Source organism: Trichechus manatus, unplaced genomic scaffold (assembly GCF_000243295.1).
Source record: "Trichechus manatus latirostris isolate Lorelei unplaced genomic scaffold, TriManLat1.0 scaffold00236, whole genome shotgun sequence".
Taxonomy (NCBI): Eukaryota; Metazoa; Chordata; class Mammalia; order Sirenia; family Trichechidae; genus Trichechus; species Trichechus manatus.
In genome coordinates, this window is record NW_004444172.1 from 2,308,412 (window position 1) to 2,333,650 (window position 25,239).

Sequence of the window (25,239 nt, forward strand, 5' to 3'; positions counted from 1 at the left end):
ATGAGGAAGAGCCCTGCTAATTGTCCTTAAGACTGGCCTCCACACCAGGGCCTGGTGAGTCCCCTGAGGATTTCAGACCAGAAGGGCCGTCTGACCACACTCAGGTCATCCACAGTGCATGGTGGACTGTCCCTGAGTGCAGGGAGGGAGGCTGAGATGGAAGCCCTCCTCCTCTTCCATGCCAGGCCAGATAGCACCCTGCCCTGGGACCAGCCCTGGGAGCCGAGGGACTCACCAGCTCTCTGGAGCCTGAATTCACTTGCCTATTTCCAGCCTCCCTCCAGCCTGGAAGAGGGGAGGGTCTAGGGCCTCCTGAGTCCTCCAGGGCCAGCCCTACCCACCCCTGGATTCTACTCCCCTAGCCCCAAGCAGGAACTTAGCCTGGGAACCTGACCTCACCTCAGTGACTTCTCAGACCTTCTTCTTCTTCAGCTTCAGGGCTTGCAGCCAGTTGGGTGATGATCCTTCTGACCTAGAAGACAGGGCAAAGGGCAAAAGGCAAATTTTAGGGAAGCCGAACAAAATGAGGAGGCTTGGTAGGGACATAAACCTGCCCTCCAACCCAAACAGGTAGCCTGGGGTCTAGCTGAAGAGACCAGAGCTCTGCCACAAACTAAATACAGTTAAACTTGAGCATGTCAACCTCCTCTCTGGTCCTCAGTTTCCTCTGTAAATTGGGGTGCACTAAGCAAGGGGTAAAGCAAGTAAATTCCACCTTTGTTGCCAACTGTGCAGTAAGGATCAGCATGAGTCCAATCCCCAAAACATGGGGATGGAACCAGCCCTCACTTTCCCACTTCTCCATCCTCAATGCCAGCTGCCCCCACGGCACTCCCTTCTCTGACCTTGGCCACCCAAAGCTGGGACAGAGCTCACAAGTTAGACAGACACCATCTTTCAGACCAGCTGCCCATGTAGCATTTTCTCTGACCTAGCCACCCAGAGCTGGGTCAGACCTCAAAAGTTAGAAGGACACCTTCTTTCAGACTGCCAAACAGGTAGACGCCAGCCCCTGCTGGCTCTTACTGCCCATGAGTTCGCTGGAACTGCCTCACAGAATTCACGGAGAGTATACCATACTTTTGGCTACAGATTTATCACAACCAAAAGGATAAAAATTAAGAGATGCACAGGGTGAGGTCTGGGAAGGCCCTAGCACAGAGTTTCCATGTCCCAATAAGGGACATGCTACCCTCTCTCATACACGGTCACCAACCAGGAAGCTCATCTGCACCTCAGAGTTCAGGGCTCGTATCGGCCTCCCCACATGGCCATGATAGATTACACGGTGTCTCCTGGGGCTTAGTCAGCATCAGGCTCCCAGGTGGTCCCTCTTGGTCTGGTCAGTCCTCACTCATTAGCCTCAGGTGTTGGTCCAACTCAAAAGAACCAGGAACAAAGGTCAAACTGCTTTCTGCAGGTGATTCCACACCTTGCATGGGGTTTCCCTTTTGAGGCTAATACAGTGAGGTCAGTCAATACCCACAGCTTAGGACACCTACCCTGAGGATTTCTCTGGCTTGGGAGGTAATGTGAGGGGCTTCCCCAGGCCAGGGACTTTGCAGGACTTGGAGCGCTGGACCGCAGACTCCTTCTGGGTTGACTTGCTCTCTGCCGGCTCCCCCTCCTCAGCTGAGCGGTTCCGGGTGCGCAGCTTAGCCTATGATGCAAGACAGATTCAGAGAGATGTGAGTGGGGAGAGGCAGGGGCATTTGCAGGGTGCTAGGCTTTCTCCCAAGAGCATGCGGCCCCCCAGAATCAAGCACACACTCCTCTGCATGGACAGGGAATCACTTAAAGACAAGGTCTGCACCTGGCTCAGCTGAGCTTCCCCTAACAGCTGAGCTATGCCTTGTACACAGTAGGTCTTTAGAAAGATATTGCTGAACTGAATTCCTACAAACTGGGCTGGACAAAGCCAGTGGTGACTTCCCACCCATGTACCTTTGCTCGTTCTGTTTCCTCTGCCTGGATTGCCTCCCTACTCCCCATTAAAAACATCCATACTGTAGATGTATCAGGACTTCATTTCTCCTACTAGCTGAGTAGTATTCCATTGTTATGTATGTACCATGTTTAGTTTATCCATTCATCTCTTAATGGGCATTTATGCTGTTTCCACCTTTTGGCTATTGTGAATAGTGCTGCAATGAACACTGGTGTACAAGTCTCTGAGTCTCTGCTTTCAAGTCTTTTGCGTATATACCTAGGAGTAAAATTGCTGGGTCATATGGTAGTTTTAGTTTTTTGAGGAACTGCCACACTGTTTTCCACAACGGCTGTACCATTTTGCATTCCCACCAGCAATGAGTAAGGGTTCCAATTTCCCTACATCCTTGCTAACATTTGCTGTTTTCTGCGTTTTTTATTTTAGCCATCCCAATGGGAGTGAAATGATATCTCATGGTGGTTTTGATTTGCATCTCTCTGATGGCTAATGAAGCTGAGCATCTTTTCATGTGTTTGGTGGCCAACTGAATGTCCTCTTTGGCGAAATGTCTATTCAAGTCCTTTGCCCATTTTATGAGTGGGTTATTTGTCTTTTTGTTGTTAAGTTGTCAAAAATTTTATATATATTTTGGTTATAAGTTTCTTTTCAGATATATGGTTTACGAAGATATTCTCCCAGTTGGTAGCTTGTCTTTTCACTTTTTTGGTAAAGTCTTTTGATGAACAAAAGTTTTTGATTTTTATGAGGTCCCATTTATTTATTTTGTCTATTGCCCTCTGTGCTTTTGTTAGTATATTAGATAATCCATTGTTGAAAGCTAGGCCTGACAGCGTTGCCCCTGCTTGTTCTTCTAAGAATTTTACGGTTTAAGTGTGCATATCTGTGTATGGTGTGAGGCATGAACCCTGTTTCATTTCTCTGCATGTGGAAATCCAATTTTCCCAGAGCCATTTATTGAAGAGACTCTTCTTCTCCCATTGAATGGACTTAGCAGCCTTCTCAAATATCAGCTGATCATAGATGTGTGGGTTTATTTCTGGACTCTCAATTCTATTCCATTGGTCTATCTGTCTACTGTTATACCAGTACCAGGCTGTTTTGATTACTGCAGCTGTATATAAAAACAAAACAAAACACAACAACCATTGCTGTAAAGTCGATTCCAACTCGTAGCAACAGTATAGGACAGAGTAGAACTGCCCCATAGGGTTTCCAAGGAGCGGCTGATGGAGTCAAACCGCTGACCATTTGGTTAGCTCTTAACCACTACACCACCAGGGCAGGAAGTGTGAGTTCTCCTACTTTGTTAATCTCTATCAACACTGTTTTAGCTATTCGGGGCCTCTTGCCATTACACATAAAGTTGAGGATTGGTTTTTCTATTTCTGTAAAGAAGGCTGTTAGAATTTTGATCAGGATTGCACTGAATTTATAGATCACTTTGGGAGGTATTGACATCTTAACAATATTAAGTCTTTCAATCCATGAACCTGAAACATTTTTCCATTTATTTAAGTCTTTTTTAATCTCTTTCAGCAGTGTTTTACTTTTTCATTGTATAAGTCCTTCATGTCCCTGGTTATTCTCTTGGATGCTATTGTAAAGGGAATTGTTTCCCTAATCTCCCTTTCAGATTTCTCATTGCTGCTGTATAGAAACACAACTGATTTTTGTTAACTTTGTACCCTGAAACTTTGCTAAATTCCTCTATTAGCTCTAGAAGTTTTCTTGTGGACTCTTTCGGATTTTCTAAATATAGAATCATATCATCAGTGGATAAAGATAATTTTACTTCTTTTCCAATCTGGATACCTTTTATTTCTTTTCTTGTCTTATTGTTCTGGCTAGGATTTCTAATACAATACTGAATAGACGTGGTGAAAGTGGGCACCCCTGTCTTGTTCCCGATTTCAAGGGAAAAGCTCTCAGTCTTTCTCCATTAAGTATAATGTTGACTGTTGGCTCTTCATATACTCCCTGAATCATATTGAGGAGTTTCCCCTTTATTCCAATCTTCTTTAGGTTTTCATCAAGAAAGCATGTTGGATTTTATCAAATGCTTTTTCTGCAACCATAGAGATGATCATGGTTCTTTTCCTTTGTTCTGATGTCGTGTATTACGTTGATTGAATTTCTAATGTTGAACCATCCTTGCATTCCTGGAATAAATCCCAGTTAGTCATTGTCTTAGTCATCTAGTGCTGCCATAACAGAAATACCACAAGTGGATGGTTTTAACGAAGAGAAGTTTATTTCCTCACAATCAAAGTAGGCTAAAAGCCCAAATTCAAGGTGCCAGCTCCAGTGGAAGGCTTTTTCTCTCTGTGGGCCTTCTCATCAGTGTTCCCCCGGACTAGGAGCTTCTCGGCGCAGGGACCCCCGTCCAAAGGACGCACTCTGCTCCCGGCACTGCTTTCTTGATGGTATGAGGTCCCTGTCTCACTGCTCACTTCTGTCTTTTATATCTCAAGAGATTGCCTCAGGACACAATCCAGTCTTGTAGATCAGGTCCTGCCTTACTAACACAACTGCCACCCATCCTCTCTCATTAACATCATAGAGGCAGGGTTTACAACATACAGGAAAATCACATAATACCAGGAATCATGGCCCAGACAAACTGATATACACATTTTTGGGGGGACATAATTCAAACCATGACAGTCATGGTGTATGATTCTTTTAATATGCTGTTGGATTCTGTTTGTTAGTATTTTGTTGAGGATTTTTGTATCTATATTCATAAGAGATATTGGCCTATAGTTTTCTTTTCTTGTGGTGTCTTTGTCTGATTTTGTCATTAGGGTTATGTTTGCTTCATAGAACAAATTAAGGAGTATTCCTTCCTTCTCTATCTTTTGGAAGGGTTTACACAGTATTGATCTCAATTCTTCTCTAAATGTTTGGTAGAACTCCCCAGTGAAGCCATCTGGTCCAGGACTTTTTTAGGAGGAGGTTTTTGATCATTGATTCAATCTTTTCACTTGTTATGGGTCTATAGAGACTTCCTATTTCCTCTTGAGTCAGTTTAGGTAGGTTGTGTGCTTCTAAGAATTTGTCCATTTCATCTAGGTTATCCAGTCTGTTGCCATACAGTTGTTCATAATATTCTGTCATAATTATCTTTATTTCTATCAGGTGAGCTGTAATGTCCCCTTTCATTTTTTACTTTAGTTCTTGCTTTCTTCTCTTTGTCAGTCTGGCTAAAAGTCAGTCAATCTTATTGATCTTTTCAAAGAACCAACTTCTGGTTTTATTGATTGTATTATTTTTCTGTTTATTTATTTCTGCTCTGATCTATGTTATTGCCTTTCTTCTGGTAGGTTTAGGCTTAGTTTGCTCTTCTCATTCCAGTTCCTGGAATTGTCGGTTAGGCTGTTAATTTGAGATCCTTCTTCTTTTTTTTATGTAGGAATTTATCATTGTAAGTTTCCCTCTGTACTGCTTTCGCTGCATCCCGTAAGTTTTGGTATGCTGTGCTTTCATTTTCATTTGAGTCTAAGAAATTTGTTATTTCTCTTTTGATTTCTTCCTTGACCCATTGGTAGTTTAATAGTGTGTTGTTTGATTTCCATATGTTTGTGTATTTTCCAGGTTTTTTTCTGTTACTGGTTTCTATTTCACTCCACTGTGATCAGAGAAAATACTTTGTATGATTTCAATCTTTTGAAATTTATCAAGACTTGCCTTGTGCCCTAAAATCTGGTCTATCCTGGAGAAGGATCCATGTGCACTACAGTAGAATGTATACTGTGCTGTTTTGGGGTGAAGTCCATAGGGTTTTTAATGGCTGATTTTTCAGAAGTAGATTGCCAGGCCTTTCTTCCGAGGTACCCCTTTCAGTTAGCAGCAAGCATTTAACCTTTTGTGCAAACTCCTAAGTGTGCCTCAAAGCCAAGATCAAATGCTTACATGAGGCCTTCCCCATGTATCCTCCCATGCCCCACTGCCCCATTGTTATAAAATAACCTCTCTCTCTAAACAGGCCCTTATCTGTACCTCTCCAGCAACAACTAAACTCCCTTTGCCAGAATTAATTATGGGCACAGCTTGGGGCCCCAATACCCCGGGAGGTTCAGGGAACAAGAGCATGCACACAGCACAGGGCCCAGCAGGGCACAAAGGGATCTTCAGAGGGCCCTCACTGGAGAGCCGCGTGAGAAGGGAAAGGGGAGAGAGGGACTGGGGAACGCATAGGTGGATGGAGAGAAATAAGGCTGGATGCAATGTAACCAGATGGCCAGGCGGCTGGATGTGTTTGCTAAATGATCAGAGGGTACCTTCAGGGCAGATGGGCTCAGGCCAGGAAAGAGGTTGACTTTCAGCCCCTTGGTGCCCAAGGACATCCGTGTTCGGCGGCTCTGAGGCTCCTCCACCACCTCCTCATCGGATGATGGCACCCGGGAAGGCCGTGGCTCTGCAAAGGCCCAGGGAGGGGGCTTAGCACAGGCAGTGAAAGGCAGACCTCCAGACCTCCCCAACCCTGCACAACCTGGACCTAGTGCCCCCCAACATCGACACCAAAAAAAAAACAAACGAGCTGCTGTCAAGTTGGTTCCAATTCATGGCAACCCCATGTTTTGCAGAGTACAACTGCTCCATAGGGTTTTCATGGCTGTGACCTTTCAGAAGTAGATCGCCAGGCCTTTCTTCCAAGGGGCTTCTGGGTGGGTTCGAACCACCAACCTTTTGGTTATTAGCCAAGTGCTTAACAGTTTGCACCACCCAAGGATCACCTCGACATTGACACAGACATCAACAAATGATGCATGGGCCCTACCTGTAGAGTCCTGGAACAGGCGTGCATCCGAGTCCGCTGCCTCCGACAGACCCAGGGTGCCACCGGGCCGGATGGCTGGGGCCCGGTGCCCACGCTTGCGCCCCAGGTTGGCACGGCTCCGATACATGGCACTGTCGAGGATCTCGGTGTCCTGCTCAAGAAAACAGCACCACCATTGCCATTGCTGTCCCCTGGTCCCACCCAGTCCAACCAGAGCCCCTAATAGCAGCTGGCCATGAGCTAGCTGATCCCCCCTAATGTCCGGAGCTTCCTATTCACACAACATACCCACAACCCGCTCTCTCCCTCCCTCCTCATGGCTAAGGGGCGGCTCCAGGAACCAGGTTCTGGGTCTATCACTTACATCCCACACAAGAGCCCTAGGCTTGCCCTCCACTGACCTCAATGAAGGAGAAGTCCTGACTCAGGGAGCTGGGGGGCAGGCACTGGGGGGGCCTCTGAGGAGGCTGTACCGGCCCCTGCTCGCCCTGCCCAGGCCCTGGGGGGTCCCAGCCGCCGTCCACCTCCTCTGTCCGGCTGGCTTCACCATCAGGCTGGGGCCTCCAAGAGGGCAAAGGGTCCTTGCCATGCTCCAGAGGCTCCCCTTGGTCAGCAACAGCTATGGCTTCTCCCTCCTGCGACAGGCGCCCAAGGGCCGAGGCCGCCGACTCCCTGTGGGCCACTGCCTTGGAGCTGTGGGCAGCCACCATCTCCTCCAGCAGGCCCTGAGAGCCAGAGGGTGGGGAGCGGGCAGGGCACCTGCCAGGGCTGGGAAGTGACAGACAAGGAACAAGGTCAACCGTAAGTCTATCCCCCTCCCGCAAGCCCACTTAGGCAAACTTGTCTCCCCCACCTGCAAACCCTTCTGTTTCTCCTTGTGATGCTTTTCCCAGACTCCTTCAGGAAGGGCATGGTCAGAGCCCTGAGCAACACAGCAGTCAGGGCAACCAGCCTGGCAGGGTCAAATCCCAGGTCCGCCAGGCACTAACGGAGACTCTGAGTGAGTCCCTTCACCCCTCAAAGCCTTGGTTTCCTCTAACTTTAGAGTCACTGCAGAGAGGAAATGAGAATCTAGAGCACTTGTACAGTGCCTGGCACTCAGCATGTGCCCTACAAATAACAGCTACCAGTATTGATTGCTAGAGTCCCTGGGCAGTGCAAACAGTTAACGCACTCAGCTGCTAACCAAAGGTTGGAGATTTGAGTCCATCCAGAGTGCCCTGGAAGAAAGGCCTGGTGATCAACTTCTCAAAAATAAGCTACTGAAAACCCCATGGAGCAGTTACTCTGACACACATGGGGTTACCTGGAGTCAGAGTCAACTCGGTGGCCACTGGTTATGTTTGTATTATTATTGCTGCTATTCATGTTGCTGATGTTGTCGACGTGTTCCCTCCCAGGGGACCTGTTTGGGTAGTCACTTTCCTTAGGATGAGTCAGGTACTGGCCCACCTGGCTCTCCAACCTGGTGTCTTCTTTCAGCCCCCTTGTCACACCTCCCTGTGCCCAGTCTCAGAACTGCCAGTGAGTTCCAGAATACACCAGGGCCTTGCACACTGCCGAGTCTTTGAACAAACTGCTCCCTCACCCCCAAAAGCTCCCTATCATAGCTTAACTTCCTGGTCTTTCAGTTCAGCCCCTCTTCTGAAGCTGTCCTGTTCCCTTCCCTCACCTCTACAAGCCTCACGTGCCCACCTGCGCCAGCCCCGCCCCAGAGTCCTGCGCTCCATTGTTCATGTGTTGTCCCACTGCTGCCTGTGAGCTCCCCAAGGGCAAATACAGGCCTCTGCCTGTGTGCCTTCAGGGCACAGCCAGTAAGGGACTAAATAAACATCTGCTGAGTGAATAAGGGGCTGGGTCACCTTGGGCCCCAACGCAGCTCATGCCTCTTCAGATTGCCACGCTTGCCGCACCCTGAAAACACAACACACGCACACCATGCACAGCGCACTGCACACGCTCACGGACTCACATACCTCCTACTCTGAGCGTGTGTAGTCTGGCTGCCACTGCCTAAAATACATACACACACTGCACACACAGCACGCCTCATACAGTGCGTGCAGGGTCCACCTGTGACTCCTTAAAATACACACACGCACGCACATTCATAGCATGCCTCAGTGTGTGCGCTGTCCACCTGTAACTCTTTAAAATACACACACACACGCGTGCGAACTCACAGCACATCTCATACAGTATGTGTGCTGTCCACATGTAACTCTTTAAAATACACATGCATGCACGCACACGCACTCACAGCACACCTCATACATACAGTGTGTGCGCCGTCCACCTGTAACTCCTTAAAATACACACACACAGGCGTGCACACTCATAGCACGCCTCATACAGTATGTGCCCTGTCTACCTGTGACTCCTTAAAATACACACACATGCACTCACAGCACATCCGAGTGTGTGCATTGTCCACCTGTGACTCCTTAAAATACATACATGCGCACACACATGCACTCTCAGCACACCTCAGTGTGTGCGCATCATCCACCTGTGACTCCTTAAAATACACACGCATGCACACACACTGCACGACTCTGTGTGCAGTCTCACTCCCTAAAATACACACACACACTGCACACACAGCACACCTCACACAGGGAGTGTGTGAGCTGCTCAGTTGTCACTCCCTACAACATATATGCGTGCAGACACTCTGCACACACAGCACACTTCATACAGTGTACATTGTCCACCTGTGACTCCTTAAAATACACACACGTGTACACACACACACAGACAGCACATCTCATAATGTGCACTGTCCACCTGTCACTCCTTAAAATACACACTCGTGCACGCGCATGCACACTCACAGCACACCTCAGAGTGTGTGCACTGTCCCACTGTCACTCCCTAAAATACACACACTGTACACATTCACTGTGCTCCCAATACAGGGAGTATGTGTGCTGTCCAGCTGTCAGTCCCTACAATACCCATGTGCACATGCACACACACACACACACACACTCACTGCACTCCTCACAGAGGGAGCGTGTGTGCTGTCCAGCTGTCACTCCTTACCACACACACACACACACACTGCACACCTCACACAGGCAGCATGTGTGCTGTCTGGCTGTCACTCCCTCTCAGCACGCCTAGTGCCCCCACACCTATAAGCCCAGCACAGAGCCACACCTGACACACCAACTTGTCCCTGCGCTCACATGCAGGCACACAGTCGGGCCTGGGAAAGGCCGGTGGGGCAGCGCCCGCCCGGAAGTCAGGCTGCTGAGTTCTCGGCAGGATTGAAGGGGAGGAGAGGGAGGCAGGTGAGTCAATACCAAGCCAGAAGAGGGGGAGGGAGGGAGAGAACATGTGTCAATCTGTCCTTCCACAAGCTGCTGACAGATGGAAATTAAAGCAGAATGGGGAGTGGGGGGAGGAGGCAGTGGTGCAGCAGAAGGACACAAGGCAGCGGAGTTGGGAACAGGCCTGGACGGTGGCCAAAGCCACTTCACCCTCACAACCAGCTTAAAAGCAGGGAGACTAGGGAGGGAAAGGGTGGAGACAGCACCCCACCCAGCCAAGGGGCTCTGCCCAGAGCCTCTCCCTGGGGCAGGGCAGAGGGAAAGCTGAGGGCAAGCCCCTAGAGCTAAAGGGATGTGAAACACCCATCAGTCGGTTGGAAAGATTCACTCCCCAGACTTGGCCCCATGCCACACAGGCAGAGGTTAGGGGAGGAGCCTGGATGGGTGCTGGGGTGGCGACAGCCCCAAGGAATGCAGGGCATATCGTCCTGCCTACGTATCTAAACCCCACTTCCCCATCACCTCATCTCAGGGAGCTCTCCCATCTCTTGGACGCCCAGAACACCTATGACCTGAGCCCCGCCCCAGCAGGGAAGCAGGAGAGCAGAGTAGTCAGGAACCTGGATACTGAGTCCGGCCACTCTGGTCCAGATCTAGGTTCCATCACTTACTACGCCTGTGGCTTTAGCAAAGTTACGGACCCACTCTAAGACTCAGTTTCTTCACCTGTAAAATGGGGATAATAAAAGTACCTATGCTTTGGGGTGCAAACGGTCAACACACTCAGCTGCTAACCAAAAGGTTGAAGTCCACCCAGAGGCCTCTTGGAAGAAAGGCCTGGCAAGGTACTTCCAAAATCCAGCCACTGAAAACCCTACAGAGCACAGTTCTACTCTGACACACCCGGGGTCACCATGAGTAGTAGTCGACTCAACAGCAACTGGTTATACTCCACTGGGTTTATTGACAGAAATATGTGCCCAGGGCACAGTTAGTGCTTGATGAATGGAACAAATTATTAGGGCAATTGTCATCATCCTCAACATGGATTCCTGGCCTGAGAGCACGCCTCATATTATACCGTCTAAGCCCCTCATGCTGTCTAGACTCTGAGCAGCCTGATGACCCCACTCCAGGTGCAAACACCATGATGGCATGTAGTAGATCTGCAAAAAATTACTTTTCTGGTATGCAAGGCTGCCAGGCCTGAAATATGAAAGGGTTCGGGGCTGGAGCTGGAAGGATGTGACCCCAGTGAGACAAGGGGCACCCCGAGAGGGGGCCACAAGGCTGGGACCTGAGGAAACATGATGAAGCCCACAGTCACAAGCTTGGGCCTCAGTTTCCCCAACCACAAATAAAGGAGCTGGACTCAGTGATCACTGAGGTTCTTCTCAGATTCTGTAATGACCCCAAAATGGCTCAGAGGCTCTTGCATCCCTTGAGGGAGAGCCAGGAGGTGAGCAGGAGGCCAGAGAGAGGAGAGGATGGAAAGCCAGCTCCATGGGAACCCAGAAGTGCCATTCGAGAGGGTGAGGTGGCCCCAGACACAGATGAGGGGAGCCCGTGTTCTCACTTCTCACCATGCCCCATCCCCATGCTAGTCTTGCCACAGCTGTGCCAGACAGCAGTCTAGTCAATGACCACAATCAGGGGTACCTTCATCCAACAAAGGAACAGTGACAGAAATGTCCGCAAGGGCCTCACTTTAGGGACACCTCACATCCAAACTGGCAAAACAGATACAAATACAGGGAGCTAACACGCTTTCAGTGATTACCACCTGCCAGACAGGTTTCTGTCATTTAACATGTATTAACTCTTAACCCTCACAACAACCCTATGAAGTGGGTATGTATTATGATTACTCCCAACTTGAAGGCACTGATAAGTAATTTGTTCAAGATCACAGAGCTGGTGACAGACTCGGGATTCAAACCTGAAAGCCAGGCTACCCTGAGCTATCCACAAGGGCATCTTGTTACAAAAGGAACCTCCGAACATTTCCTTCAAAGAGAAATTTTCCATAGTATAGAGTTTCCCTAAGTGAGCTCCGAGCCCTGGTGGCACAGTGGTTAAGAGCTCGGCTGCTAACGAAAAGGTTGGCAGTTCAAATCTACCAGCCACTCTGGAAACCCTACAGGGCAGTTCTACTCTGTCCTATAGGGTCGCTATGAGTTGGAAACAACTCGACAGCAGTGGGTTTAAGTCATGCTCAGGACACTAGCTCCTTGGATATTGCTCAAATTAAGTTTGGGAAACACTGGGTAGAAAAAGGTAAACAGGTTTCTTTATTGCTGTGTTTCTCATCATCGTTAACGTGCTCATGCATGTTCATACACACACCAAAGTCTCCTTTATGGCCACAGAGTACGCAATACTTTCCATACTTACTCGTGGACAGGTATTCTTTAGAACACATGTTGGGAAAGGCTGCCCTACAGCACACAACTCAAACCAGCCCTCCAAAGCAACTCTTTTCTTTCTGCTGGGGGCGGGGGGCGAGGGAGGCATGTTTTCCATTGCATAAAATGAGGCTCACCTTTACGGTCACACAAAAACAAAACCAAATCCGTTGTTGTCGAGTCAATGTCGACTCATGGCGACCCTATAGGACAGAATAAAACTGCCCCATTGGGTTTCCAAGGAGTGGCTGGTGGATTCGAACTGCCAACCTTTTGGTCAGCAGCCAAGAATTTAACTACTGTGCCACCAGGGCACCACAGCTGAGCCCTAAACTCAGCTCACATCCACACTGGCCAGACTATCTTAACAGAGCCAGAAAAATCTGCAGGTTTCCAACGTGTGAGGGCAATCAAAGCTCAGAGAGCTGAGTGCACAGGACTCCCAGTGTCACGCCCTGACCCTCTTTTTTCTACAACCCAAGCCAGTTGCTGTCCAGGCGACTCCAACTCACAGTGACCCCACGTGTGTCAGAGCAGAACTGTGCTCCATAGGGTTTTCAATGACTGATTTTTCAAAAGATCACCAGAACTTTCTCTCAGGGTGCCTCTGGGTAGACTCCAGCCTCCAACATTTCAGTCAGCAGCAGAAAGCATTTCACATTTGCACCACCCAGGGATCCAGTCCCGCCATAACCCCACCCCACCCTAATCCCACCCCACCTCTGGGCAGCCGCCTCCATTTTAAACAAAGGAAAAGATACTATCACTCTCAATCACTTATGGTTTGAATTGTTCGCTGCAGGGCAGTTCTCAGTCAGAGGGAAAAGGTGGAGAGCTGTGGGTCCCTCTCCTGGTAGTCTAAACTGCTGCAGAGCAGGGGCCACACCTGAAAGCATTTCTTATCGATAAGTCTGAGAGCAGTATTACTGACTCTGTGGCCTTAAGCGGGTCACATCACCTCTCCACCTGCAAACTGGAGCAGATAACAATCTCTTTCCTGCTTCACAGGGCAGCTGTGAAGATGAAGGAGGTAAGACATGAAGCTGAGCACCAGAGTGCAGAGTTCTCTGAGTCCTGGGCAGAGAAATCGGGAGCAACCACAAGGACCCTACAAGCTCCCATGAACAGAAATTTTAAAGCCAGAACTCTGAGCTCCCTGAGTCTAAATGTTAGAAACCGAGGCTCAGAGAGGTCCAGCAGCTCGTCCGGGATCCTGTGAGCACCAGTCCTGGGCACTCACCCCTGCCCTGCAGCCTTCGGTCTCCTGGATTTGCCCCCACACTCCTCCATCTCCCCCAACAGCTGGCTCCCCAGAAAGCTCCCTCCTCAACTCCCCTGGGCATTCTCCCCGCTCCTCCACCTCAAAGCCTGTTCTGCCCACCTCCCCCACCACCACCACTTCTCCTCAACCCCATACATGTCTCCCGAGCCACTCCAACACCCCAGTGATTGTAGAACTTTCCTGGTCCCTCTCACCCTCCTCCCACTACCACCTGTCCCACTTAGAACACAGACCCCAGCCAACATCTCCCTTCCTTTCTTCCCCACAAGCCCTGTGAGAAGCTCTCCTAGTCAGTAAAGAGAACAAAACCAAAACTCAGTGGATGGAAATACTAATGAAATAGATGCAATGCCTTTTCAGCTACCCTTCTGGGTGCGAAATCACCTCAGTTGGTTTTAGAACATAAAAATCCATGAGACAGTGACTGGTTCATAAAACTACAATCTGTTCCTTTTAAAAGTTCTGTCTTTCAGCAACTTTGTGCAGGGAGGCCAAGGTCATGGGGCCAAGAGCCAGGTCCCAGTGCCCTTCAGGTTGCTATGAAACCACTCCTCCTTCGAGCCTCATGACAGAGCAGGCAAGAAGCATCAAGTTCCTAACCTCTGCAAGAATCACCGGGGACCAAAGTCCATTCTTATTCCGACCTATAGTGTTGTTAGTTGCTATCGAGTCAATTGGGACTCATGGCAACCCTGCGTGTATAGAGTAGAACTGCTCCATAGGGTCTGCAAGGTTGTGACCTTTCAGAAGCAGATCACCAGGCCTGTCTTCCAAGACGTCTCTGGGTGGTTTCGAACTACCAATCTTTCTTTCATTTATTAGTCGAGCGCCCCACCCAGGGAATCCTCAACCTGTACTAGACCAGGCCAAAAATACATGAAGTTCTCTTTTCTACATCTATGGAAGCACCCATGTTCCCTGGTCCGGGAGCACCTATGACTTCCAGGGTGAGAGGAATGCAAAATAGCTGCTGTGCACAAGCAAGGGACATACCAGAAACCATCCAGGACAGGACATAAACCATTTCCCCCTGCAGGGTCTCAACCCCAAAATCACCAAGAGCCTAAAGCACAGGTGGCAAAAGAGTAACACCTCAAACATGACATTCATCATTCAAAGAAGAAATTAATCTGTATCATATTTCAATTTTAAAAAATCCAAAGTCTGAAACGTCTCAATTTTCCAAACCCTAGAAGTCCTTGGGAAAAGCCATCACACCTTCCCTCCCCCACCAGGATGGGCTCCCTTACCTGTCTCCAAAGCCTGAGACATCTCCCATCTCCATCCCAAGGTCTTCAGGGCGGCAGGACTCTGAGGAAGGTGAGGAGTCTTCCTCACCAGGGGTCTCTGGTCCACTTGTCTCGCCGACTCCCAGTTCCCTGGCCTCTGAGGGGTCTCTGGCCTCCAGGTCTGGGGATAAGCCCCCATTGTTCCTAAGGTCTAGTTCTGGGCACTGGTCAACCTCGCCCACCCCATGCTCCCTGGCTTCACTCGGGCCCCCCGAGAGCTCCACGTTCCGCAGACCCAAGTCCTGGGCCCAGTCCATCTGCCCCACTCCACATCCTCGGGGCTCAGGGGACCCTCCTGACTCCAGGTCACAAGACACCTCCAAATTCCTCAGGCCCAGATTGTTGCCCCAGTCCATCTGGCCCACCCCAAGCTGTCGGGGCTCTCCAGGGCTGCAGCCTACCCCTGAGGCCATGTTCCTCAGCCCGAAGTCAGGTGTCCAGTCTGCCTGTCCCACTCCATGCTCCCTTGCCTTAAAGAACTCTCCGGCTTCCACGCCTGACCAGTCGGTCTGCCCCACACCACTCTCCCTGGCCTGACTGTGGCTTCCTACCTCCCCCACCCCTGAAAAATCTCTGCTCCTCACCCCGACATCAGAAGTCCAGTCCTCCTCCCCAACTCTGATTCCCCTGGGCTCTTCGGAACCCCCAGTCTCCAAACGGCTAGCCAGGTCCATGTCCCTCAAGCCCAGGTTGTCTGACCAGCCCATCTGTCCCACGGCATTCTCCCTGGCCTCACTCAAGCCCCTGGCACCCAAACAGGTGGACACTTCCAGGTTCCTGAGGCCTAGCTGGTCAGTCCAATCCACAGGCCTGGCTGTGTTCTTCCCAGGAGGCACAAAGTGGCCACCTCCCATCTTGCCGGAAGGGCTCAGGCCAGCACCACTAGCTCTGTCATTGCCGATGATGCCAAACTGGTGGCTCCTCTCCGTGCCCTCAATGCAGAAATCATCACTCCAGTCTGGCCGCCCCGGGCTGAATGTGGTCTCCAGCTGCGAGTCAACTCTGAGGCTGAACTCAGTGGCCCAGCCTCGCTTCCCGGTCTCCCTATCCTCCAGGTCAGCATCACCAGGGCTCTGGCCCCCTGCCTGCTGTCTGCCCTGCAGCCCTTCGACCTCCTGGGTGGCATCACTGCCTTGCTCTGTCTGCCCAAGTGCCCCATCCTGTGACTGGGGGGTGCTGGGGCTGAACAGGCCCCCTGGCTCTCTCTCTTCTGGCTGGTTTGCATCCCTGCCAGCCTCGCCAAGGCCGTCTCCGCCACTCGGAATCTTTTTCTCAAATTCCTCATCCTGCTGCTGGGCTTCCTCGGGGCTGAACCCAGCACTCAGGGCTCTCGTGCTGAAGCCTCTGTCCTGGGAGCCGAGGAGGGTAGAGCTGCTGCCACTGCTGTAGTCACTCATCCAGGTGCTCTGCCCGAAGCCCTGGCCCTGCTGCTCGGCATCCTGGCTGCCGAAGGCACCGAGTGCAGCATCTCTCTCTTCAAACTCCTGGTCATGCTCACCTCCATCCTGGCTGCTGTAACGGCCAAGCGGCTCCTTCTTCCCCAATTCCTGGCCCTGCTCATCTGCAACCTGGCTGGTGTACACGCCCAGAGAATCTCTCTTCCCAAATTCCCAGTCCCGAAGACTTGCATCCCGGCTGGAGTAAGTGCCCTGGGAGTCCCTCCTTCTGAACTCCCAGTCCTGTGCAGCAGACTCTGGGTTCTGCAGAGTGCCAAGTGGGTTTGGCTTCCCGGTTATCCAGTCCTGGGACGCCTCCCTCCTGTCTCCACTGCCAGCCTCCATCTCCTCCTGGCCGATGCCACACCTGCTGGCCCACTCCCTGGTGCTCCCTTCCCCCGCTCCTTGCCCATACTTGCTGGTCCAGCTGCTCTCTCCAAGGCCCGGGTCTCCTCCAGGGCTCACACCCCCAAGGCCATAGTCTTGGGAAGCATCTTGGGACCAGCTGGAAGGGCTGAAACTGCTGGGCTGTGGGTCCGCTGCAATCCCAAATTCACTCTGCAGATCTTTCTGGGCCCAGCCCAGGAGTCCCTGGGAATCAGGAAAGAAAAAAAAAAGAGACAAAGAAACAATGCTTAGAGTCAACCCAGAACGACAGCACTGCCTAGTGCCCGAGAGCCCCACTTAGCAGCACAAAGTCTGGGTTTACATCTCAGCTGTGTAACCTTGAGCAAATCACTTAATCACTCTGGGCCTCAGGGTCTTCCTCTTCAAATGAGGATAATTCCTATTGCATAGGGCTGGTGCAAGACAATTAACCAAGGGCACGCAGCGGGCATCAATGGACGGTCCCACGGTCATGTTTGGGCAACACCTGGACAAAGGCCAGGAGAAAGCTTGCCAGGAAGAGGAGTTGTCACGTGGGGGTAGGGTAGGAGGGCACTTTCAATTAGAAGAGATCATGACTCAAAATCTGCCTGCAATAACCTTTCCAAGGCAAGATCCCAACACAACCCTAACTTCCCTAAGGGGAATGCACCCCCCTACTCAGCCTGCCCCAGGAAGACCTCTCACTTCCTCCCAGGGGGAGGCAGAGTCTTTGGGACAGGGAGAAGACCCAGCCAGGGCTCAGGGCACTCCCATCCCATTCTCCCCAACTCACCCTCACAGGCGGGAGGGTCCTGGGCTCAGGGCTGCGAAGCCGGCCGGCCTCGTCCCGCAGCGCCGCATTGGCCAGCAGCCGCTCCAAGACAGACGCGCTGGCCTCCCCATCCCCTTGCCGGGCCATGGCCCTCACTCACCACACCGCCTGCCCAGGGCTGCTGGGTGCGGCAGCACCAGGGCAGGGCTGGGCCACTTCCCTCGCCCAGACCTGTCCGACAGCTCTGGCTGCCGGCTCTCGCCCTGGCCTGCTCCCTCTGGAGCAGCTGCGGCTGAGGCAGCCCCACCCAGAAGCCAGTTGAGTCACCCACACCCCCACTGCAGGAGTCAGCTCAGCCTTAACCCCTTCCTGCTCCTCCTCGTCCTCCTACCTGCCTCCCACAGAGGCCCCCAGCTCCTCCTTTCCTCCAGCCCCAACCCCACCAGCCCAGGACAGTCCAGAAAAATTTCAAAAAACACCTGGACCCTTGCCTTTAAACTCAGAAGCAGCCAGGTAGGAGAAAGAGCACTGGACCGGTCCAGCCCCAACTTTCTGGGTAACCTTGCACAACCTCTCTCCCCTCTGGGCCTCAGCTCCCATCTCCAAGACAGATCTTGGGCTAAACGGTAATAACTTCCTAAAAGCCAACACCTACCTGTTCAGCACTCGCGACAAGCCAGGCACTATTCTTAGCATACTTTACATGTATTACAACTCATTTAACTCTCAGTCAGTCACTCTATGAGACACATATCAACAGTCATCCCCATTTTACAGGTGTGGAAACTGAGGCACAGGGCAGAAAAGTAACACATTCAGGGTCACATCTGGTTAAACAAACAGCAGAGCCAGGATTTGAACCCGGGCAGTCTGAGTCCAGAGCTCATGCTCTCAATCGTTATGCTCTTTTGCCTTTTATAATATGACTCATAAGAACGGACTGAAAACTGACTACATGCTAAACATGACACAAACCGCTTTCCACATCTCATTTTACAACCTCAATTCAACTCTAAGAAGCAGATGCTCTTATTACCAAAGCACTCCAAGCCTTAGAGATCAAGAAGTACACAGCTGGTAGATGCTGGACCAGGGTATGAACTTGCACTAAACCCTGACCACCATGCTGCTGCTCCACGTGCCCTCTGCTCAGTCAGCTCTGCTAGACCGCAGTTATGAGGTGCGGGCCCACAGATGCCTTGCTCTCAGCTGTATCCCAAGCTCCTGACCCATACAATCGGTGGTGAAAGAATGAAACCCACCCAAGCCCTGGCCTCCCTCTCTTGGCCCTGGCCTCACCTCAGAGCAGGTGCCGGGGGTCTGCACGTCCTTCAGCTCAGATCCACCTCCCCGCCTCGCACTGCCAGCACTGGGTGGCGGAGAAGCCAAGAGGTCATCCAGCCAGCGGGAACTGTTCCCAGGGCTCACTGGCTCTGGGGAGGCCCTGTAGGGGTCTTGAGCCTCTGTCCTGGGTTGGGTGGTCTCAGCCCGGGCCAGGGTCACTGCCTCCTCCTCAGAAGGCAACGCCTGCCCGGGGTGACAGGTGTCAGCAAAGAGGACACAGGGCTGATCAGAGGGTGCTGGCTGCTGCTGCCCCCGGATGGGCTCCAGGATGGGCAAGGCTGCCTCCCTGGTGGCTGGAGGAAGAGGGGACTCCTGTCCAGCCAGGAGCCCCCGCTCCTCATCCCTCTCCTCAGCCTGCAGCAAGGTAGCTGACCCAGGTGGGATCCCCGCTGTAGGCAGGGGCTCAAAGGCAACAGCTGCAGATTGGGGTTGACTCTCTCCATGGCCCTTCTGGGTTGGGGAGATTGCAGGGTCATCTGCCTGCAGCCAGGAACTCGGCCTTCCCGGCCCCTCTGGGGCTGCCCATGCCCCTGAGCCCTGCTCAGACACGCCTTCCTCTTCATTGGATGCAATGGAGTCACCAGCCTCAGCAGCGGCCTCGGCGGCCTCAGGGGCTTCCGTGATGGGGGACGGGGGCGGGGAGTCCAGCCGACACAAGCCCACGCCCAAGGGCCTCGTGGGGAAAGTCCACTCAAACGACTGTGACAGGCTCCAGTTGGACTCTGTGCCACTCCCAAAAGGCCGATCGAGGGCCGACTGGCTCCCCTGGGTTTGAGGCAGGGCAGCCAGAGAGCCCCCCAGCTTCTCCTGGTCCTGGCCAGGCGGTCGCAGCACACCTTCGGAGAACCGGCGCTGAGCTAGGCTGGTAGCGTGGAGGTCTGGATGACCCTCAGCCGCCACCTGCCCCTCAGATGGAAACGTCTGTGTGAGGTCCAGGAACTCACCCTCCTCGATCAGAGGCCGGGGGGGGGTGGCCGGGGGCTGCTCCAGGCTGTGGTGACCAGAGACCTTCTCCAGGGGAGGGCTGCAGGGCCTTAGGGCCTCTGGGGCTCCCTCAGCAGGGAGCCCCAGGTCAGGGGGCTGACAGGAGCCCTCGTCCAGCAGGACTGGACTTGGGGATGCCGGAGTCACCGGGAGGCAGGGAGAAGCCCCGGGCTCTGTAGGACTCTGAGCTTCTGGAAGCTGAGAGGGGCGGGGAGGGCTCGCATCAGGTGAGTGAAGATGGGGAGACCCAGGTACAGGGTCTGAGACGTCGATGGTGAGGCCAAGGCTGGTGCAGCCTCCATTCTCTGAGGAGGGGCCTAGACTAGAGGGGACCCGATGCTTGGGAACCTGCAAGAAAAAGGTCAAGAGCCATCACTCACCTCTCAGCTGGGTCGGGGACGTCCCCTCCAGCCACAGAGAGACCCTAGGTCAGCCGCCTCCTCACGTTCTGATCCCACAGACCAGGAGGAGGAAACACAGCTCAGAGTGAGGCCTCTAGGGACCTGGCCCTTCAGGACACTGGGAGAGGAGAGGCTCCGAAGGCGGATTAGACCAGGGGTTCTGACACTTCTCAGGGTCACCAGTAACCAGCTGCCAATAAGTTGATTCCAACTCATGGCAACCCCATGTATGTCAGAGCAGAACTGTGCTCCATAGGGTTTTCGATAGCTGATTTTTCAGACACAGGTCACCAGGCCTTTCTTCTGAGGCACTTCTGGGTGGATTCAGACTGCCAACCTTTTGGTTAGTAGCCTAGTGCTTAACCATTTGCACCACCCAGGGACTGCTCTCAGGGTGACAGACCCCTCTTTTGGGCCCTCTCACCAGAATATACACATAACCTTTTTCACACAGTATCATTCACACCATTTCAGGCAGTTCAAGAATCCCACACTTGTGACTCAAAGCTCATCCATGGATCTAAGAGTCTGTGGCTCATGGGTCAAGAACACTTGCTTTAGGGAAAAGGAAAATTGGGAATCTGACCATCTGAGCATGATGGGAGTGAGGGCAGGGGGCAGGTTGGCCACAGAGCAGGACTCTAAAGCTCAAGGCCTCTCCAGACCAGCTCCCAGGAGCAGCTACGGGGGGAAGTGGGGGCTCCCCACCCTACTCTGAGCGCTCATAGCTACCAACACTTCCTGAGAAAGCAGGAAGGCCTTGGGAAGCAGAAGGCCACTGGGGGGGAAGAGGAAGAGCTTGTAGCCACGCCAGCACTGCCTTGGGCAAGCTGTATGCCCTCCTGTATGGTGGGCACTTGGTCTCCCTGAGCCTCAGCTTCCCCATCTGTAAACTGGGGCTGATGGCAACAATGCCCATCTGACAGAGTTAGGTAAGGATTAAACAGGATGTGTGCACATGGCCTCTCAGTATAGGACTTACCAGAAAGAGTGGATGCAGTGGAAGGATGGGAGGCAGGGGGCAGGAGAGGACGCTGTGGAGTGGAACGGGACAGAGGGGGCACCAGGCACCTGGTATCCCATGACCACTCCATTGTGACTGTGCCCAGACAATGAAGGAGTCCTGCTGCATTTGACCTTTGCCCTCCCTGGAGATCACATTACCCCTGCCGCCCTCTCCAGGGGGGCTGTGTCTTCTCCATCACCCCCCTGCAGGCTCTGGGCAGGGGAAGGAGGTCCTGCTTGTTTCTCAAGGGCCCCTTCTGTTCCCTCCACCCTCCCTCTCCCTAAACACAAACTCTAGATTTGAAGTTCATGCCCTCAACCTATCCCACCCACAGCCCCTCCACGCAGTAGTCCTCTACAGACCTGGGTCATCCGCCCTCCTTCCTTACAAAGTTTGCCTCCTGGCCCACTGCATCCTCCCCAACACTGCTGATGTTAGCTGCTGTCGAGTTGGCCCGATTCACAGCGACCCCACGTACAACGGAACAAAACGCTGTGCCATCTCCGTGATCAGCTGAGGATGGGGCTACTGTGATCCACAAGGGTTTTCACTGGCTGATTTCTGGAAGTAGAGCACCAGACCTTTCTTCCTAGTCCATCTTAGTCTGGAAGGTCTGTGAAAACCTATTCAGCATCATAGCAACATGCAAGCTTCCACTGACAGATGGGTGGTGGCCACACACAAAGTACACTGAATGGGAGTCAAACTCGGTTCTCCCGCGTGAAATCCCCAACACTACACGTGGCACAATTCTTAGTGATTTCAACGGCCACACAGGCAACCATTCCAACATCCTGGCTCTCTGGTCCTTGACCTCCTCTCCCTCAGTGATTCTGTGCCCACCCTCTCCCAGGGTCATACCCCAGACCTTGTCCTTACCCGTAACTGCACCCCTCTGAAATCTCCACTTCCAGTTTTGCACTCGCCCACCCCACCTCCTATCTGTCCAGCTTACTCACTTCCCCTGATGCTCTCAATACTCCAGGCCCTCTGGGCAGCAGAGTCCATGAATCCTACTTCCTTGCCACTGTCCCCCCAATCCTCATCTCTCTTTTTATCATCATTAAAGTCACTTCTTGCACAACCCTCACCTCCCTCATTCCCTCCTTCATTCTGTTTAACCTGTTTCAACACACCTCTCCACCACCCCTATGCCAGTGCCCGAGGGCCTAGACGTGGCTGGAGAGAAGCACACACCATGATGCTGGTCTGACTTCAGATTCACGGCCCTCACATGGGCCCTACAGCGACCCAGCAATCCCACTACATCCTCCGCCTTCCCTTCACTCCCCATCTTCCAGGCAACGACTTTGCATCTCCTCTCCTTGAACCTCTAACACCTCCTCTCCATCCTCTCTCTCAGATGACGGCCTTGCTTCCTGTTGCCTGAGAACAAGGAAGCCAGCAGCAGAGAACACCCACACACCTGCACCCCCACGCCCCCCACTACCAGCATGCGTGCCGTGCCCTCTGCCACCCCTTTACGGTCACAGATGAACTGTCCCTTCTCATAGCCAAGGCTACCTCCTCCTCTCTCACCGGCATCATCAATTTTTCCCTCCCTACTGGATCATTTCCAACAGCAAACTGCTCTAATTCCTTCTTGTCTTGAACAGAAACAAACAAAAATAAAACACCACCTTGGCCCCACACCTCTCTCCAGCTACTGACCACTTCTTGGAAGCGTGGCCTAAACCCACCACCTACAGTTCCTCCTGTCTCAGTCTCCCACTCCAAACAGGCCTGCCTCCACCTCGCCACCTAAACCACTCTTGCCAAGGTCACCAATGACCTCCATGTAGCTAAATCCAATTCTCAGTGCTCACCTTACTTGATCCATCAGCGGCATTCGACACGCTGGTTGCGCCCTCCTCCTCGATACACTGCGTTTGGCCCCCAGGACTCTACCCTGGCCAGCTTCCCTCCTACCTCCTCCTAGTCTCCTTTGCTAGCCTTTCTGTTCTCCCCATCCTTTTGACCCACAAGTGCTCATGGGCTTAGCCCTTGCTCCTCTTCGCTCCTGGGTTTTCACCTACTCCCCTGGTCATCTCACCCAGTCGGAAGGTTTTAATGAGCACCTGTAGTGGGGAAGGAGTCCTTGGTGGTGCAAATGGTTAATACGCTTGGCTGCTAACCAAAAATTTGGAGGTTTGAGTCCACCCAGCGGCACCTCAGAAGAAAGTCCTGGTAATCTACTTCTGAAAAACCAGCCACTGAAAACCCTAGGGAATTCTCACAGAATCCAGATTTTATAAAGCCACTGAGGCTGGATAAATTCCTGAAACTACCGCCCTGAGATAATCTTTAAACCTTAAACTGTAAACCAAAAATATCCCCTGAAGTCTTCGTTTAACCAAATAACTGCTCAGTGTAATTAACTAATAAAGAATGTCTGCCTTGAGCATTGTGCTCTTTTAAAATCCATCTATATGGGATCACATTGACTACAGCAACTCTAAAGACTAGACAGGAAATTTAGGGAGCAGTGAATTTTTGTTAATGAGGGAGGAAGAACTCTGAAAAGGAGAGGGAGAATGGCTGCACAACTTGAAGAATATAAACAATGTTACTGAATTGTACATGTAGAAATTACTGAATTTGTATATGTTCTGCCGGGTATATTCTAAACAGCAATAACAGAATAAAATCAAAAAAACAAAAACAAAATATCAGACGGTGACATTTAAAAATTTAAAAGAAAAAAACCTTACGGAGCACAGTTCTATCCTGACATGCAAGGGCTCTCCAGGAGTGGGAATCGACTCAACGGCAAGTGATGTTTGTAGCGGTGAGACCGGGAGATGCTGAAGACATTGATGGTCAGTTTTCCCAAGTTCTCCTCTCCAGCTTGCTCATACCCCCTGAACTCCAGGCCTGCACTTCCAACTGCCCACTTGACATGTCCAGGAGATGTCTAAAAGGCATCTCTAACTCAACAAGTCCAAAAGCAAGCTCCTCCTATCTCCCCCAATCCTCCCCATGCCCTGCAAATACCCGCTTTCAGTAACTGGCAACTTCATCCTTCGGGTTGCTCAGCCCAAAAGCCCTGAAGTCATCCTTGATTCTGCATTTTCTCTCCCCCACATCAACCTATCTGCAAACTCTGTCCACTCCACCTTCAAATTATAGCCCGAATCGACCACTTCTCACCACCTCCATCGTAGGCTAGCTCCAGAGGCCGAGTTGGAGTTCCACCTGGACTATTCCAACCACCTCCTACCTGGTTCCTGCTGCTGCTCTCACCTCCCTGCAGCTAGCAGGCAAGGTGACGCTATAAAACTAAGTCAGCTTGTGTCTCTCCCCTCCTCCAACCCATCCAGTGCCTTCTTCCTCTCTCTCAAGCCAAAGTCCTTATAGCAGCCTGCAAGGCTCGATGCAATCCAGCCCCATCCCCTCTGGATCTCCACCTACCATCCATTTCCTCCTCTCTCACTATGACCCACATATCCCAGCTTCCTTGCCAATAAGACACCAGGGACTTTACACTTGCTGTTCCCTCTGCCAAGAATGCTACTCCCCAAGCATCCACGTGGCTCATTTCCTGGCCTTCTTCCAATGTCACCTTCTCAGGTAGACCTTCCCCTCTCTCCCCTTGTCCCAGCACTCTACTTTTCAGTCTTTCCGTAGCATTTGTCTGATACACAGCACATATCTGCTGGTTTCCATGGGTGCCAGTGTTCATGTCTGCCTCCCGTTAGAAGGTAAGCTCCCTGAGGGCAGGGATGGCGTGGGTTTGTTCTCTGATATCTCCCCAGTAGCCAGCTCAGAGCAGGCACTCAGTAAACACTGTCGGATGGATGAATGGATGGAGTCAGGTCTCCATCATAGGAGTCGGGACAGCCAGCAGCTAGCAAGGGCTCTGGGAGGAAGAAGGGCCACCCTTTCCATCACTGACTCAGAAAAGCAGGCTGACAATCCCCTGAGCACTCGGGTATACCGTGGGGG

General features: G+C 51.9%; 1 protein-coding gene across 1 annotated transcript in view; it reads right to left on the reverse strand.

The window, feature by feature from the left end:
* Positions 1–411: 411 nt before the first annotated feature.
* Positions 412–25,239, reverse strand: part of TNKS1BP1 (tankyrase 1 binding protein 1) — a 28,954-nt gene continuing 4,126 nt past the window's right edge. Inside the window, exons 4-10 of the mRNA XM_023743135.1 lie at positions 18,859–20,235; positions 14,944–17,009; positions 7,133–7,499; positions 6,732–6,882; positions 6,232–6,368; positions 1,503–1,660; positions 412–472 (exon numbers count right to left, since the gene is read on the reverse strand). Of these exons, the coding sequence (XP_023598903.1) occupies positions 412–472; positions 1,503–1,660; positions 6,232–6,368; positions 6,732–6,882; positions 7,133–7,499; positions 14,944–17,009; positions 18,859–20,235 (4,317 nt within the window). The remainder of the gene's footprint in view (positions 473–1,502; positions 1,661–6,231; positions 6,369–6,731; positions 6,883–7,132; positions 7,500–14,943; positions 17,010–18,858; positions 20,236–25,239) is intronic.